General features: G+C 38.1%; 1 protein-coding gene and 1 long non-coding RNA gene across 9 annotated transcripts in view; one reads left to right on the forward strand and one right to left on the reverse strand.

Moving 5' to 3' along the window:
* LOC129488391 (uncharacterized) overlaps window positions 1-17,381 on the forward strand; it is a 204,955-nt gene that overhangs the window by 105,943 nt on the left and 81,631 nt on the right. The window lies entirely within an intron of this gene.
* The window catches only part of ABCA12 (ATP binding cassette subfamily A member 12), a 209,892-nt gene continuing 199,484 nt past the window's right edge, over window positions 6,974-17,381 (reverse strand). Inside the window, exons 51-53 of the mRNA XM_055290518.1 lie at window positions 13,030-13,135; window positions 9,568-9,705; window positions 6,974-8,186 (exon numbers count right to left, since the gene is read on the reverse strand). Coding sequence (XP_055146493.1) covers window positions 8,079-8,186; window positions 9,568-9,705; window positions 13,030-13,135 — 352 coding nt within the window. The 3' untranslated portion in view covers window positions 6,974-8,078. The remainder of the gene's footprint in view (window positions 8,187-9,567; window positions 9,706-13,029; window positions 13,136-17,381) is intronic.

A 17,381-nucleotide genomic window follows, 5' to 3' on the forward strand; every position in this document is an offset into this window, starting at 1 on the left:
CTCTTCTGGGTCTTTTGTGGGTCCACAGAAATTTAAGGATTGCTTTTTCTATTTCTGTGAAGGATGTCATTGGTATTTTGATAGGGATTGCATTGAATATATAGATTGCTTTGGATAGTATGAACATTTTAACCATATTGATTCTTCCAATCCACAAATATGGAATACCTTTCCAATTTTTTGTGCCCTCTTCAATTTCCTTCATCAGTGTTTTATAGTTTTCAGTGTAGAGATATTTCATTTCTTTGGTTAAAGTTAATTCCTAGGTATTTTATTTTATTTGTAGCTATTGTAAGTAGAATTATTTTCTTGATTTCCTTTTCGTATTGTTTGCTTTGGCATACAGAAATGCTACTGATTTTTGTACGTTGATTGTGTACCCTGCTACTTTACTGAATTGTTTATCAGTTCTAACAGTTTTTTTATGGTGTCTTTAGTTTTTTCCAAATATAAGATAAATAATCTGCAAACAAGAATAATTTGACTTCTTTCTGACTTGGATGACTTTTATTTCTTTCTCTTGTCTGATTGCTGTAGCTAGGACTTCCAGTACTATGTTGAGTAACAGTGGTGACAGTGGGAATCCTTGTTTGTTCCAGAGCTTAGAGGAAAGGTTTTCAGTTTTTCTCTGTTCAGTATGATACTAGCTGTGGGTCTGTCGTATATGGCTTTTATTGTGTTGCAGTGTATTCCTTCTATATCCGGTTTTTGAGGGGTTTTTCTTGTTATCATGAAGGGATGCTGAAGTTTACCAGATGCTTTTCAGCATCAGTAATAATGTTCATATGGTTTTTGTCCTTCATTCTGTTGATATGATGCATCATATTGATTGATTTGCGTATGTTAAACCGTCCTTGCATCCCTGAGATAAATCCCATTTGGTTATGATGAATGATCTTTTTAATGTGTTGTTGAATTTGGTTTTGTTAAAGCAAACTAAATATGTCCTGAGAAGGACTCCATGCTTCTATATTTAAGTCCTTGTGGATAAACTGCAACCTAACTTAATAGGTAGACAAGATTGAAAACCTAACTTAGGAGTATGCCCCTCTAATAATCACTGAGTCTTGGCCAGTCCCAGCAGCCATACTTCAACCACTCATACACTGCTGAGTGTTCAAACTGTGTTCAGATAAGGCAAACATGGAGCTGTAACCAATCCAGCTGTTTCTGTACCTCACTTCCAGTTTCTGTGCGTCACTACTTTTTTTGCCTATACATTTTTTCTGACCATGAGGCACCCCTGGAGTCTCTCTAAATCTGCTGTGATTCTGGGGGCTGCCCGATTCGCGAATCGTTCATTGCTTAATTAAACTCCATTATATTTAATTTGGCTGAAGTTTTTCTTTTAGCAGTTTGCCAGTATTTTGTTGAGGATTTTTGCATCATTTTTATTTAGGGATATTGACCTGTAGTTTTCTTTTTTTAAATGTATCTGAGATAAAGTTTTAAAACAGATTAGTGTAAAAAGAAAATCTCCTAGCTTAGTTAATGTGTGCTTATGCATTTCACCAAAGAATATGACAGAAAGTTTCAGGATTTTTCTGGAGTTATATCTGGTTTGTCTTTAGTAGAACTTTCCATTTATTTCATTCTTAAATGGTATATGCATTGGTTGGAGCATCTTGCCTACAACTTTTTAGCTCAGAATATTTAATGAATATCTTCTTTAATGACTGGACTGCTTTAAATAAAAGAAAGTAAAACTTCTCTGGTAATACTAAATATTTCTTTTGGGCTGATTAGTGAAGCTTTTGTCTTTGAGAAGAATTCGGTTCGCAATTCTATGGAATTGCTAAGAGCATTAACTTAAGTGAAGGGTTTTCCTCTTCCACTAGAAACTTTCAGTGGATCCCATGAAATAAGAACTAAAAATCTGTTCTGAGGTGTTGAAAGAGCCATCTTGGCCATAACCTGTTTAGGGCATAGACCGTTTCACATTGTGGGCTTCCTTACACTGGAAATTATAGCTCCCATTTGAATGCAATAATAAAACATAAAAATGAAAATAGATATAAACTGAGGAAAGAAATCAAATAAACAGAATAGCAAAATTATCTGCTATATTGAAAACAACAACAAAATCTCAGTAAGTACAAACCACAACTCTTTCGAGTTAAAATAAATGGAAATTATTAGTAAACCTTCGCATATCTAATGACATTGCTGGTTTTCTCTGTGAGATGGTTCAGTGGAGGGGGGCGGGGGAAGGAGGTAGGAAGGTGAAAGAAGAGGATCGTTCCTAAGGATTTCTAAAGGCAGAGGATAGTCAGGGACAGAGTCTTCTTGTTTGTGCTAGAAACAGTACTGGAGATAGCTACAGTAGACAAGGGAGCAGTTTTCAGGGCCCACAGGACCAGTGATTCTCTTGCCAAGTCAGCACAGACATAAATACAGCTAATCACTAAATGATGAATGGATTTTAAATATGTAAGTTGACATAGTCAAGTCTTTTTGTGAGGGAGGGGTCTATGTCAGAATACAGTCTGTGGCATCAAATTCATTCTTTGGCTGTATGATTCTGGGCCAGATAGTTGCCTTTTTCCAACCTTCAGTAACCAATTGAAACTTTGTTGTGAGAATAAGAAATGTGGCAAACTTGACCTGTATCTCACAGATAAAAAATTATGAATAAGTGGTAGGTCCTGCTATTTTAATTGTAACTTTTTTTTTTTTTTTTTTGAAGAGACAGGACTCACTCTGTTGTGCAGGCTGGAGTGCACTGGTGCAATCATGGCATACTGCAGCCTCAACCTTATGGGCTCAACCAATCCTCCCACCTCAGTCTCCCAAGAAGCTAGGACTACAGATGCACACCACTGTACCCAGCTAATTTTAAAACTTTATGTAGTGTCAGGGTCTTGCTATGTACTCAGGCTGGTCTTGAACACCTGGCCTCAAGGGATTCTCCTGCCTCGGCCTTCCAAAGTGCTGGGATTACAGGCGTGAGACACCACATGCAGCCAACCTAACTACAACTGCTTTCTTACCTAGCTTTTCCACTTATGCAATGAGAGTTATTGAGTATAACTCTATCTTAGTGAAAGTATTTGATTTAAATAGCATTTTTATTTTCAATATCCTTGGGCAAGCCGGGCGTGGTGGCTCATGCCTGTAATCCCAGCACTTTGGGAGGACAAGGTGGGCAGATCATGAGGTCAGGAGTTCAAGACCAGCCTGGCCAATATGGTGAAACCACATCTCTACTAAAAATACAGAAATTAGCCGGGCGTGGTGGCTCATGCCTGTAGTTCCAGCTACTCAGGAGGCTGAGACAGGAGAATCACTTGAACCCAGGAGGCGGAGATTGCAGTGAGCCGAGGTCATGCTATTGCACTCCAGCCTAGGTGTCATAGCAAGACTCTGTCTCAAAAAATAAAAAATAAAAAATAAAAGAAAATCCTCAGGCAAATGCCATAATAGGCAATAGTGTTACTAAAATAATTGTATGTCCAATGCTTGGCATTTTAATGAAATGCACTTTATGCAGAATCCACATTTTAACTTAAAATGTTGGTCATCTGCACATTTTCCCCAAGCAATTAACTTTCAACTTTAAAACAAACATGATTACAAAAAAGTTAAAGCAAAAATCCTACAAGCATTTCTAAGTTGAAATAGACCTCTTTGGTTCTTCAAAAATTTATTGAGCAGCAACAATTTGTTGATATTTTGTTGGATATGGGAGGTACAATGATGAAGAAAAGTAGGTTACTGCGCTTAAGAAACTTAGAATCAGGGAAGAAAGAGATGTGTACAGAGATGATTTATAATGTGATATGAAAATAATTCTGCAGAGGCATGCACAAAAATGCTTTTGTAACAAAGGATAGAACAATTAACTCTGCCTGAGGCTCTCTTGGAAGTCTTCCTTAAAGATAAGGCCTAAGAGAAGTGTAATGAAGATGAAAAGGAGATTCTGGCTAAAAGCTGAGTAGGGAGGGAGAAAAGGTCTTCCAAGAGAAAAGAGCAGTGTGAGCAAAGTTGCACACAACTGAGAGAGGCTCTGACATAAATAGGAAATAGCAAGAAATTTATTACAGTAAGAGCATAAACTACGTGGGGAAGAGAGATTGAAGTGTTGGAACCAGATTATTAAATACTTTGAAGATCAGTTAAGGGGTTTGTATTTTATCCTGCAGATTATGGAAAATCAATCTGGATTTACAAGCAAGGGAGTGATAAGATTAACCTTGAAACAAATGATGCCAAAGGAAATAGTATTCATTTCCTTGTAGCTTGTTGTCTTCTTATGTTGAAAAGCTTAGGTTAATGAAACAAGCAGACTTCTGGGGTCAGGTGAAGGTAAGAGGATGGAAGCCTAGTTCGTCATTCCCATCTTTACCTAGGTCAGCATTTGCTGTTTGTCTAGAAGTTGATCAATAAGGAAGAGAGCATACAGTGGAGAAGGCTGTCTGGATCATTTTTCTATTTTTTGAGACAGGGTCTCACTCTGTCATCCAGCCTGGAGTGCAATGGCGCAGTCAAGGCTCACTGCAGTTTCAACGTCCTGGGCTTAGGTGATCTTCCCATTGCAACCTCTTGAGAAGCTAGGACTACAGATGTGCACCACAATTCCCAGCTAATTTTTTGTATTTTTTTTTTAAGAGTCAGGGTTTTTCCATGTTGCCCAGGCTGGTGTGAAACTCATGGACTAAAATGATCCACCCACCTTAGCCTTTCAAAGTGTTGGAATTACAGGTATGAGTCACTCTACCTGGCTTATCATTTTCCCATTCTTGTGATTTTTTGTACCCACTGTATAAATATTATGAAAATTAGGTTTTATGCATGAAGTAAAAATTGCCACTATCCTCAGAGGTAATTCAGGTAACTCACATTAAAAAAGTAGATTCTCGGCCAGGCATGGTGGCTCCTACCTGTAACACTAGCACTTTGGGAGACCATGGATGGAGGATTGCTTAAACTCAGGAGTTCAAGACCAGCCTGGGCAACATAGCGAGACCTCATCTCTACTAAAAATAAAAAATAATTAGCCGGCCTTGGAGGTGCACACCTGTAGTCCCACCTACTCAGGGGGATGAGGTAGGAGGATCACTCGAGCCTGGGAGATCGAGGCTGCAGTGAGCTGTGATCTCTCTGCTGCACTCCAGCCTGGGTAACAGAGCAAGACCTTGTCTAAAAAAAAAAAGAAAAACAACAAGAACAACAACAAAACAAAAACAAAAAAAAGCAAGCAGATTCTGTAGGTATTATCCAGAGTGGAAGCTATGGGAACTGGGAATTCTCTAAACATTTCCTCTACTGCAGAGAAGCCCAAAGGGATATGGGTTCAAATATTTGTTCATATATGTTCCTTAATTACATATAAAAATGTGCCATGATACTCTTAAATAGTACATCCTAGCAGAAAAAAAGAGGAAGAAAAATAAATGTGCAAAAATGTACAAAAACAAAACATAGCATTCTAATTCTAAAGAAGATACCCAAATCCTTCCATTGCAGTGGATTCACTGTAATATCTGTAATATGGGACTATGTATCATCCTTCTCTTTTCTTCTGTCAGAATAAACTACCGCATGGTATTTCAGAAATTTAAACAGAATCAGGTTGCTTGGTTTTCATATCAACCATGCCAGCTTCTCTTGTTTCTCCTTCATTTATTTATTCATTTAACCAACAAATATTTATTGAGTGCCACAAATATTTATTGTGTATATAGGTACCAGTTGGAGAGCCAGGAAGATCAAAATAGATCACTGTCCTCATGGAGTTTCAAGCCTAGTGAGAGAGAGAAATACTAATCACTCAAATAATGGTGCTACTGTCATCGTCCAGAACCCAGCTGGGGCTTCCCTGCCCATTGAGAGGTAGATGAGATTGGCTGGAGTCCCTGATCCATGTCCTATGGTCAGAAGCTCTGCTCCACACATGTCCTGGCATCTCCCTGTCTCATGGTCTGACAGCTTCTGGGATGAAGCTGTCACTGTACTGTACCTCTTTCAAAAAAGGAATTAACATATCTTCATTCCAGTCTCCACAAGACACTCAGTCACACAGAGCATTTGTAAGTGTGTCTGACTTCAATGAAGATTCAGTGGTAACAGGGACCATCCACAGCATGGCTGCACAGTGAGTGAATATGCAAAAAGTATTTGAATACTCATAGTGTTAAACGTCCATTCAACCGCTTCTCTTTCTCACTGGGCTTCCATCTGTTTCAGTACTTAGCCTTCTGCCATCTCACTGGTTCCACCTTTCTCCATGTCCCTTCTGTCCTTTTCTTTTGCTTCCTTTCCTACCATTGCTCAGAAACAAGCAGACAACCAGCCAACCACAACAAAGACAATGGACAGCAAACAAATTCCTTTTATTCTTTCATGGAGCTCAGCTATCCATTTATTTTGTCACTTGGGACCCTAGAGACACCCACGCTCTCAGAGTTATACCTTCTACTCCAAAAGGCGTGCCTACATATTAAATTCAGCAAAGACATTTTCCATCCTGAAAGAAATTGTGTTACCATCTGTTAATGTACTATATATATATATATATATATATATATATATATATATATATATATTTAGTTAGTCTGCATATATTACAAATGATGATGCATGCTCTGACAGAAAAGTAGGAGGTTGGGAGGAACAACAAAATATATAGTATTAGAACAGCAGACCAGATTTAAAATGAGAAAGCTGGGCAGTCTGGCTTCTCTAAGAAAGTATGACATTTCTGAAGCCTGTTAGCCAGGTAAAAAGTGTGGGGGGGGAAGAGCATTCCCAGCAGGAGAACAGCATGTGCAAAGGTCTGGAGATGGGGAAGACTGTGGAGTACTGGAAAAAGTGGGAAGGGGCCAGCATGGCTAGATCCCAAAGGGCCAAAGAGAAAGATGGGGATGAGGGTGGAGAGGCCAACAGGGGCCAGATCAAGTGAAACTTTGCAGGCCACATGACTCCCATTTTTAGGTTCCTGTCTCTTCCCTAACAAATGAAATGACAGCATGAATGAGTTTTTCTAAACTTGAGTTTATTGGTTTTCGAAACAAACAGTCATGCCAAAGCTGACAAACTTGTATAGATACACACCCACACATACACACACATACACACACACACGGTACATAAAGCACCTTTCCCCAGGGCCACGTCACTTGCCATTATTAAGAAGTCTATCCTATAGCCATATACACGATTCTGGGTCACCCAGATAATTAGCTGAAAATTATCTTCATATTCATTTTCCCTCCAAGGGAATGTTTCCTGAAAAGAAACCCCAAATATGAGGGTTTCTGAAAGAGCTTTAAAAAATGTTGCCTGCCAGCAGCACATGGATTCTCTTTTCAGGGTTTGTATCTACCCAGCTGACACACCCATTCCCCCCTCCCTTCCCCCCAGAGCAAGTGACTTCTTGTTCCACCTGCAGCTTACTATTGGCAAGGCATGGCAGGAGTGAATCTAGGTTCCATTTACCACCAGGGTAAATTGCCCTCTCTATTGCATCCTTATGGAAAGGCACTTTTTTGGGTTCAGCACGTCCCCATGCATTCAACAGGTACCGAAAGTGACATACACATACATTGTAAACATTGTGCCCACTGCTCTGCAAATGTTCATTTGGCCCTCAGCAATTCACACATCACAGCAGATTCATGTATTCATGATGATGTTCATTCTGTTGTTTTCTGGAAATTAATTATGTTGTTTGCTTGCCCAGTGGCACCTGCCACAAACCATCTCACTTTTCTTCTCCACTCTTATTTTTTTTTCAACTACCAAAATCCATGCCTTTTAAGTTGTCTTTTTATTGAAAGTAATAAATTAAGATAGATATTCATCTTGAGGTGGCTTCACCTTTGCATAAGAATCACCAGCATATACATTAGCATGCTCACAGTGTTGAGTATACAGGAATTCATTTCAGTAGCAACAACACTCACTGACCTTAGAAGGAAAAGTTTCCTTTTATAATTACTTGTTAGTCTAACACAGTTGTAACTTTCCATACAGTATAATACTTTAAAATGAAGATATCTTGTGGAAGTGTATCTTCTGTGGCTTTTCTTCAAAATGAAGCCATTGGTCATAGGCTGAGATTGAGTTTGCTGGAAGTGTTAAGACTCCATCTGGTCATCTTGTGAGTCAGCACTTATAGTGGAACCTTGGCTGCTGGTATCAGCAGTTTCATAGGACTTCTGGTCTTTGGCAAAGTTGATGAAAACCTGATTTTTCAGGGAAAATAAAGCCATTAGTGCCTGCTAAGCCAAAGGAAGAAATAAAGTTAATTCATTCTCTCTCCCTCTCTCTCTCCTTCCTGTCTCCTAGTGCAAGCGTGTATGTATGTGTAGGCAGGCCCCTATAAAATCCAAATCCTAGTTTTATAAAACTAGATTTTATAGGGGCCTGCCTACACATATATACACTCTTGCACTAGGAGTCCTTTCAGAAAATCAAATTTAACTGGGGCTTGAAAACAGCACCTGTATCTATGACCATATTTATGACTATGATTTTATTTATAATCATGTCAATCTTAAGCCATAGTTGACTATCTGTAGCCACATTTCTGCATTCATATGACCTACATCAATGTCTCTATCACGTATAAACAAGGAGCCCAGCCCTGTGCCCTTATTGAACGATTGTGTAGAAATGTTGAGAGAAATTTCACTAGTTTCAAGAGTTAATGCATTAAGATAAAATTTGTATAGAAAGCCCATGTTAACACTGTTCAGTAAGCCAATTACTTAACAGGCAGATCTTTTCACTTTGTTTAAAGTCATTAAATCTATTAGTCATAGTTTCATCCAAAAACTCTCAAGAGTCTATTTTTTGCCATGGCACTGGTAGTTGCTCATAGGTTGAAGACTAAATCTTCATTTTCGGCAAAGTCATGATTGTCTAAAGCCCCCGTTAAAATGCGTAAAGCCCCACAAGAAGAGTTATCCATCAAATGCAGCGCCATATTACTGACCCCTAAGGGCCTTACTTTCAGACCTAGTCCAATGACAGATATAATCAAACTTTCTATATGTTATGTTGGTTGAGCTGTGCAAAATTAAGACAGTACAGAAGTGATAAAGGATGACCTAATAAGTCTCTAGTTATTAAATGCAAATGTAATTAAGACAGATGATGTAAGTGAATGGAAAGGATTCTGCATTTACCACTTTAATTGCCTGAATTTAACAGATCTAAAGGTCTGGCACCAAATTCTAAGTACCCTGTCCAACCCTAATCCAGGAAGCCAATCAATCAATGGAAATGTTCTTTAAGAAACCTACCATGGAAGAAGGAAGGAAAGTGTTAACAGCTGTTTGTTATGTATGTGAAAATAGTGGGGTTTTTTTCCTTATGTATACATATAACTTTATGGATACAGATGTCTTATCAAATGGAAAAGTTAATGTCTTTCACATCTTTTTTTTTAATATCCCCAAATTAAGTGAGAAATTGATTAGGCTCTTTGCTAAGTTTTTCAGGTGCAAGACTAGATATTAATTCAATTAAAAACAAATTGAATGTCATTAAAAAGAAATAACCAGAATGAATAATAATATTAATATGTGACGTTGTGCACATGGATCATGATATATATCTTACCTCTTCCAGAGTGGTCTGACTCACTAAGAAATTTGTAATATTTAAAGCAGTCTTGTTGGCTTCCAGCAGATCAAAAATGTTTGCGACTCCTCCTGCTGTGACTGGTACATGATACTCTAGCATGCTGAGGTGCTGATCCTGTGGGAACCAAAGGAAAAAAATTTAATTTGCAATGTCTGGTAATACTGACATGACTACACATAACTTTACCAAGAGTTCAGGAAAATACTGAAGTTCATTCCACTGAAAATGATGCTACAGTATAAATAACGAGTATATTTTGAAACCAACAGCTTGCAAAGATGAGATGAAAGTTTTGTGAATGTCAAAGAGAAAACAAATTTAAAAGTTCACGAAAACTCCAAAGCATTCTATATTCATGTGAAGTTATACAGTCATTATAATCTTGCCTGGAAAAGAATTTGTGGAATGGTGTTTCACGTGTGACATTATGCTCAGCTCACATAAGCTTTCTCAGTGCTCAATCTTAAGAAATTTCATTTTTGTGTTAGAATTGTTCTAAAACGCTAAAAATTAGCGGTTCCATTCATATTGGCTAAAGAGAGTAGACTTCAAAAGCATTGAAGCTCCTTCAAATGACAGCTCATCCTTTTCCCAACTCACCCTAAAATGCTTCTCAATTTCTTTATTTTGGTCACCCGTATCACCATCTACTTAGTTTAATCCATTCTTGTTGCCTTGGAGTATCTTTAACAATTTGCTTTTCTGGATATTTAATCAGTTACCAGATCTTATTTATTTTTCCTTTAAAATACCTCTCAAACTTAACCTTTCCTCTGTATTTGCACCACCAATATGATTAACTCGATGCTTATTACTCCACATCTTAGTTACTGCAACAGCCTGTTCAGAACCCCAGAAACTCTGTACACTTACTTTCTTGCACAAAGCAGCTGGGATAATCTTTGCTGAGACTAGTTTGATCAGGATATTTTCTTATTCCAGAATCTACCCATGTGACCCCAATGCATCAGACCATGACCGTGTATTTCAGACCCTTCTCCTCCCGCTTTGTGCATTGCTTAGCATCTCCCATCGACATGTAGTTGCATTATATCTGTTACTACAATCGGGCCATCTTGCCTACTTTTGCTCTCAGATTGTTGTTTTGGCTATTTTCCTTCTAGATATCTAGAAACCACCACAGATTTGTAAAGAATGGTCTGCTAGGGAGAAATCAGACTTTTTATTATCACTGCATTTGCCTTGTATAGCCCTGGCCCCATGAGGAACAGACCAGGGAGAATGTAATTTCATCACTCAGTGAAACAACACAGATTTCAACCCACAAATCCACTAAAAGAGAAAGCATTACTACCAACACAATTTGTGCAAGAAAGATGTCCTTTTACTTTTAAATTTGATTTAAATTTAGATGATAGAAAATGAGCTTTGATAAGAATCCTGAAAGCTAGGCCGAGTGTGGTGGCTCACAGCTGTAATCCCAGTGCTTTGGGAGACCAAGGCAGAAAGATTGCTTGAGGCCAGGAGTTCAAGACCAGCCTGGGCAACATAGTGAGATTCTGTCTCTACAAAAAATACAAAACTTAGCAGGGCATGGTGGCACATGCCTATATGCTTAGCTACTTGAGAGGCAGAGGCGGAAGGATTCCTTGAGCCCAGGAGTTCAAGGCTGCACTGAGCTATGATCATGCCACTGCACTCCAGCCTGAGCAACATAGCGAGACCCTGTGTCTTAAAAAGAATTTTTGTTTAAGAATTAGGAAAGCTATTCTTCCTAGAATATTCTCTATTTCTAGAGAAATAGAGAAGTTAGCCAAACTTGGGGAGGCTGAGGCAAAGGTTTTTTATGAAGATAAAATATTTTTAAAATGCAGTTTATTTTCTCTAAAATCACTTCAAATTAACATTGTGTCTTATAATTTATGGAGTATCTTTGTGGACACTTTATCATTTAATTCTCACATCAGTTTTGTGAAGTAGATGTTATTATAGTAGTACTCCCTTATTTGTGGTTTTGCTTTCTATGGTTTGTTACCTGTGATCAACCAAGTTCTAAAACTATTAAATGGAAAAATACAAAAATAAACAATTTATAAGTTTGAAATTGCATGCCTTTCTGAGTAGTGTGATCTAATTTGGCACCACCCGATCTGGCATGTGAATCATTCCTTTGTCCAGTATATCTATGTTGTGTAAGTTACCTGCCTATTTCTATATAAGAAAAAGCATAGTGTATACCAGATTTGGTACTATCTATAGTTTCAGGCATCCACTGGAGGTCTTGGAATGTATCACCCATGAATAGTGGGACACTCCTGTATTCCTATTTACAAATGAGAAAAATGAGGCTCAGAGATTAATGGCTTGCTGGGAATCACATGGGCACAATTGGGCCTCAGCCCTAGTCTTTCCAATTTCTTTTTATCATTCCACATCCGATTTCCTTTCACATCTGATTTCAAAAACAATCATATGAAATCATCATCTTCTACAAATTGCCTGTATATCAAAGATGTAATAATGATAAATTTTCCTGTCAAGTACATTTATTTTAATTAAGTATGGGCTATCTTAGGTATATGTGCATATATCTATGTGTGTCCCTCCCATGCCTACGCATATGTGAGATGAAATCAACTGTACAATATTTCATCTAGTCTAGAACTTGAGGACTTGATTTCTACTCAGTCCTGCTCCAACTTTTGTGGGCTTCTCTTTCAAATGAGGGGGACAAACCAGATAATCATTCTGGAGCTCTGTAGTTTTTTTTTTTTTTTTTTTCTAAGAAGAAATGACCTTGGTCATATAATACCTGTCATCCCTCAGTTCCCTAATATATATAATGAGTAGATCAGCAAGGTATACAACTTGGAAACTAATACAATATGATCATAAATCCTTTGTGAGGAAGAAACAAAAATACATGTATGTGAAAGGACTGTGTTAAGTAAGTACAAAAATATATAATCAATTGATGCTATTTGTTCATACTAAGTATGCTTTGGCATATCTTACACATCTTGAACTAATCAATATATTAAGATTGATAATAAAGCTGTAGTCAACTTGGAAAACACAAATGTCGCTATGACATTACCATCAAAACTAGTCAAGATCAAAAGGCAAGATAATCACTTACATTGTTGGGTTTTTTTTGTTGGTTTGTTTGTTTGTTTGTTTGTTTTAGATGGAGTCTCACTCTGTCACCCAGGCTGGAGTGCAGTGGCATGATCTTGACTCACTGCAACCTCCGCCTCCCAGGTTCAAGCAAGTCTCCTGCCTCAGCCTCCCGAGTAGCTGGGATTACAGGCATGTGCCACCATGCGCAGCTAATTTTTGTATTTTTTGTAGAGACGGGGTTTCACCATGTTGGCCAGGCTGGTCTTGACCTCCTGACCTCAAATGATTGCCCACCTTGGCCTCCCAACGTGCTAGGATTACAGGCGTGAGCCACTGCACCCAGCCATCATCACTTACTTTTAAGTATGTTTTTGGAAAGTGCAGCTGCATGAACTTCGTGAGGGTCTCCATGGTCACTTTGTTATTCTTCAAGTGAACTTTGACAGTAAATCCTCGTCCAAACCTAGAAAGAAAAAGTGCAAAATATGATCTGAGTTACATTTTGCTGAAATAGCACCTCTGGAATTCTAGATAATGAAACAGGACCCAAGCCAACCATTATAGCACCTTTTCTTTATATAAAGACTATCATTTTGCCATAAAAGTTCAGGACATGTTGCAAACTGGAAATAGTGCACTGCTATGATTTTTTTATTTATTTCTACCTCTATATAAAATCAGAGTCTTTGGGCAAAAATTGAGTTGAAAAGAAAACATAAAATCTTGGCTTTCTATGACATTCATAAATTGGCAATGAATGTCAATTTCTGCAGTTAAATACTTCCCTTTTTTTCTTTTTTTGTGTTTATTATTATTATTATACTTTAAGTTCTGGGATACATGTGCAGAATGTGCAGGTTTGTTTCATAGGTATACATGTGCCATGGTGGTTTGCTGCACCCATCAACCCATCATCTACATTAGGTATTTCTCCTAATGCTATCCCTCCCCTAGCCCCCCACCCCCCAACAGGCCCTGGTGTGTGATGTTCCCCTCCCTGCGTCCATCTGTTCTCATTGTTCAACTCCCACTTATGAGTGAGAACATGCGGTGTTTGGTTTTCTGTTCCTGTGTTAGTTTGCTGAGAATGATGGTTTCCAGCTTTATCCATGTCCCTGCAAAGGACATGAACTCATCCTTTTTATGTGGCACATATACCCCATAGTATTCCATGGGGTATATGTGCCACATTTTCTTTATCTAGTCTGTCATTGATGGGCATTTGGGTTGGTTCCAAGTCTTTGCTATTGTGAACAGTGCTGCAATAAACATACGTGTGCATGTGTCTTTATAATAGAATGACTTATAGTCCTTTGGGTACATACCCAGTAATGGGATTGCTGGGTCAAATGGTATTTCTGGTTCTACATCCTTGAGGAATCGCCACACTGTCTTCCACGATGGTTGAACTAATATACACTCCCATCAACAGTGTAAAAGATTTCCTATTTCTCCACATCCTCTCCAGCATCTGTTGTTTCCTGACTTTTTAATGATGACCATTCTAACTGGCGTGAGATGGTATGTCATGGTGGCTTTGGTTTGCATTTCTCTAATGACCAGTGATGAGCTTTTTTTCATGTTTGTTGGCAGCATAAATGTCTTCTTTTGAGAAGTGTCTGTTCACATCCTTTGACCACTTTTTTATGGGGTTTGTTTGTTTCTTGTAAATTTGTTTAAGTTCTTTGTAAATTCTGGATATTAGCCCTTTGTCAGATGGATAGATTGCAAAAATTTTCTCCCATTCTGTAGGTTGCCTGTTCACTCTGATGATAGTTTATTTTGCTGTGCAGAAGTTCTTTAGTTTAATTAGATCCCATTTGTCTATTTTGGCTTTTGTTGCCATTGCTTTTTGTGTTTTAGTCATGAAGTTTTTGTCCACGCCTATGTCTTGAATGGTATTGCCTAGATTTTCTTCTAGGGTTTTTGTGTTTAAGTGTTTATGGTTATGTTTAAATCTTTAATCTATGTCGAGTTAATTTTTGTATAAGGTGTAAGGAAGGGGTCCAGTTTCAGTTTTCTGCATATGGCTAGCCAGTTTTCCCAACACCATTTATTAAATAGGGAATCTTTTCCCCATTGCTTGTTTTTGTCAGGTTTGTCAAAGATCAGATGGTTGTAGATGTGTGGCATTATTTCTGAGGCCTCTGTTCTATTCCATTGGTCTATATATGTGTTTTGGTACCAGTATCATGCTGTTTTGGTTACTGTAGCCTTGTGGTATAGTTTGAAGTCAGGTAGCGTGATGCCTCCAGCTTCGTTCTTTTTACTCAGAATTGTCTTGGCTATAGGGGCTCTTTTTTTGGTTCCAGATGAAATTTAAAGTAGTTTTTTCTAATTCTGTGAAGAAAGGCAATGGTAGCTTGCTGGGGATAGCACTGAATCTATAAATTACTTTGGACAGTATGGCTATTTTCATGATATTGATTCTTCCTATCCAGGAGCATGGAATGTTTTTCCATTTGTGTCCTCTCTTATTTCCTTGAGCAGTGGTTTGTAGTTCTCCTTGAAGAGGTCCTTCATATCCCTTGTAAGTTGGATTCCTAGGTATTTTATTCTCTTTGAAGCAATTGTGAATGGGAGTTTACTCATGATTTGGTTCTGTTTGTCTATTATTGGTGTATAGTAATGCTTGTGATTCTTGCACATTGATTTTGTATCCTGAGACTTCGCTGAAGTTGCTTATCAGCTTAAGGGGATTTTGGGCTGAGAAGATGGGGTTTTTTCTAAATATACAATCATGTCACCTACAAACAGAGACAATTTTGACTCCCTCTCTTCCTATTTGAATACCCTTTATTTCTTTCTCTTGCCTGATGGCTCTGGCCAGAACTTCCAATACTATGTTGAATAGGATTGGTGAGAGAGGACATCCTTGTCTTGTGCTGGTTTTCAGAGGGAATACTTCCAGATTTTGTCCATTCGGTATGATATTGGCTGTGGGTTTGTCATAAATAGCTCTCATTATTTTGAGATACAGTCCATCAATACCTGGTTTATTGAGAGTTTTTAGCATGAAGGGGTGTTGAATTTTATTGAAGGCCTATTCTGCATCTATTGAGATAATCATGTGGTTTTTGTCATTGGTTCTGTTTATGTGATGGATTGCATTTATTGATTTGCATATGTTGAACAAGCCTTGCATCCCAGAGATGAAGCCGACTTGATCCTGGTGTATAAGCTTTTTGATATGCTGCTGGATTCGGTTTGCCAGTATTTTATTGAGGATTTTCGCATTGATGTTAATCAGGGAATACTGGCCTGAAATTTTCTTTTTTTGTTGTGTCTCTGCCAGGATTTGGTATCAGGATGATGCTGGACTTGTAAAATGATTTAGGGAGGAGTCCCTCTTTTTCTGTTGATTGGAATAGTTTCAGAAGGAATGGTACCAGCTCCTCTTTGTACCTCTGGTAGAATTCGGCTGTGAATCCATCTGGTCCTGGGCTTTTTTTGGTTGGTAGGCTGTTAATTACTGCCTCAATATCAGAACTTGTTATTGGTCTATTGAGGGATTTGACTTCTTCCCGGTTTAGGATTGGGAGGGTGTATGTGTTCAGGAATTTATCCATCTCTTCTAGAATTTCTAGTTTATTTGTGTAGAAGTGTTTATAGTATTCTCTGATGGTAGTTTATATTTCTGTGGGATCAGTGGTAATCTCCCCTTCATCATTTTTTATTGTGTCTGTTTGATTCTTCTCTCTTTTCTTCTTTATTAGTCTGGCTAGTGGTCTACTTTGGTAATCTTTTCAAAAAACCAGCTCCTGGATTCATTGATTTTTTGAAGGGTTTCTCAAGTCTCTATTTCCTTCAGTTCTGCTCTGATCTTAGTTATTTCTTGTATTCTGGTAGCTTTTGAACTGTTTGCTCTTGCATCTCTAGTTATTTTAATTGAGATGTTAGGGTGTTGATTTTAGATCTTTCTCATTTTCTCCTGTGGACATTTTAGTGCTATAAATTTCCCTCTAAACACTGCTTTAGCTGTGTCCCAGGGATTCTGGTATGTTGTGTCTGTGTTCTCATTGGTTTCAAAGAACATATTTATTTTTGCCTTAATTTCATTATTTACCCAGTAGTCATTCAGGAGCAGGTTCTTCAGTTTCCATGTAGTTGTGCGGTTTTCAGTGAGTTTCTTAAATTTGATTGCACTGTGGTCTGAGAGGCTGTTTGTTATGATTTCTGTTCTTTTGCATTTGTTGAGGAGTGTTTTACTTCCAATTATGTGGTCAACTTTAGAATAGTGATGTGGTGCTGAGAAGAATGTATATTCTGTTGATTTCATGTGGAGAGTTCTATAGATGTCTATTAGGTCCACTTGGTCCAGAGCTGAATTCAAGTCCTGAATATCTGTGTTAATTTCCTGTCTTGTTGATCTGTCTAATATTGACAGTGGGGTGTTAAATTCTTCCACTGTGATTGTGTGGGAGTTTAAGTCTCTTTGTAGGTCTCCAAGAACTTGCTTTATGAATCTCGGTGCTCCTGTATTGAGTGCATATATATTTAGGATAGTTAGCTCTTCTTGTTGCATTGATCCCTTTACCATTAGGTAATGCCCTTCTCTGTCTCTTTTGATCTTTGTTGGTTTAAAGTCTGTTTTATCAGAGACTAGGATTGCAACCCCTGCTTTTTTTTTTTTTTGCTTTTCATTTGCTTGGTAACTATTTCTCCATCCCTTTAGTTTGAGCCTACATGTGTCTCTGCACATGAGATGG

The sequence above is a fragment of the Symphalangus syndactylus genome, chromosome 8 (assembly GCF_028878055.3).
Source record: "Symphalangus syndactylus isolate Jambi chromosome 8, NHGRI_mSymSyn1-v2.1_pri, whole genome shotgun sequence".
Lineage (NCBI taxonomy): Eukaryota > Metazoa > Chordata > Mammalia > Primates > Hylobatidae > Symphalangus > Symphalangus syndactylus.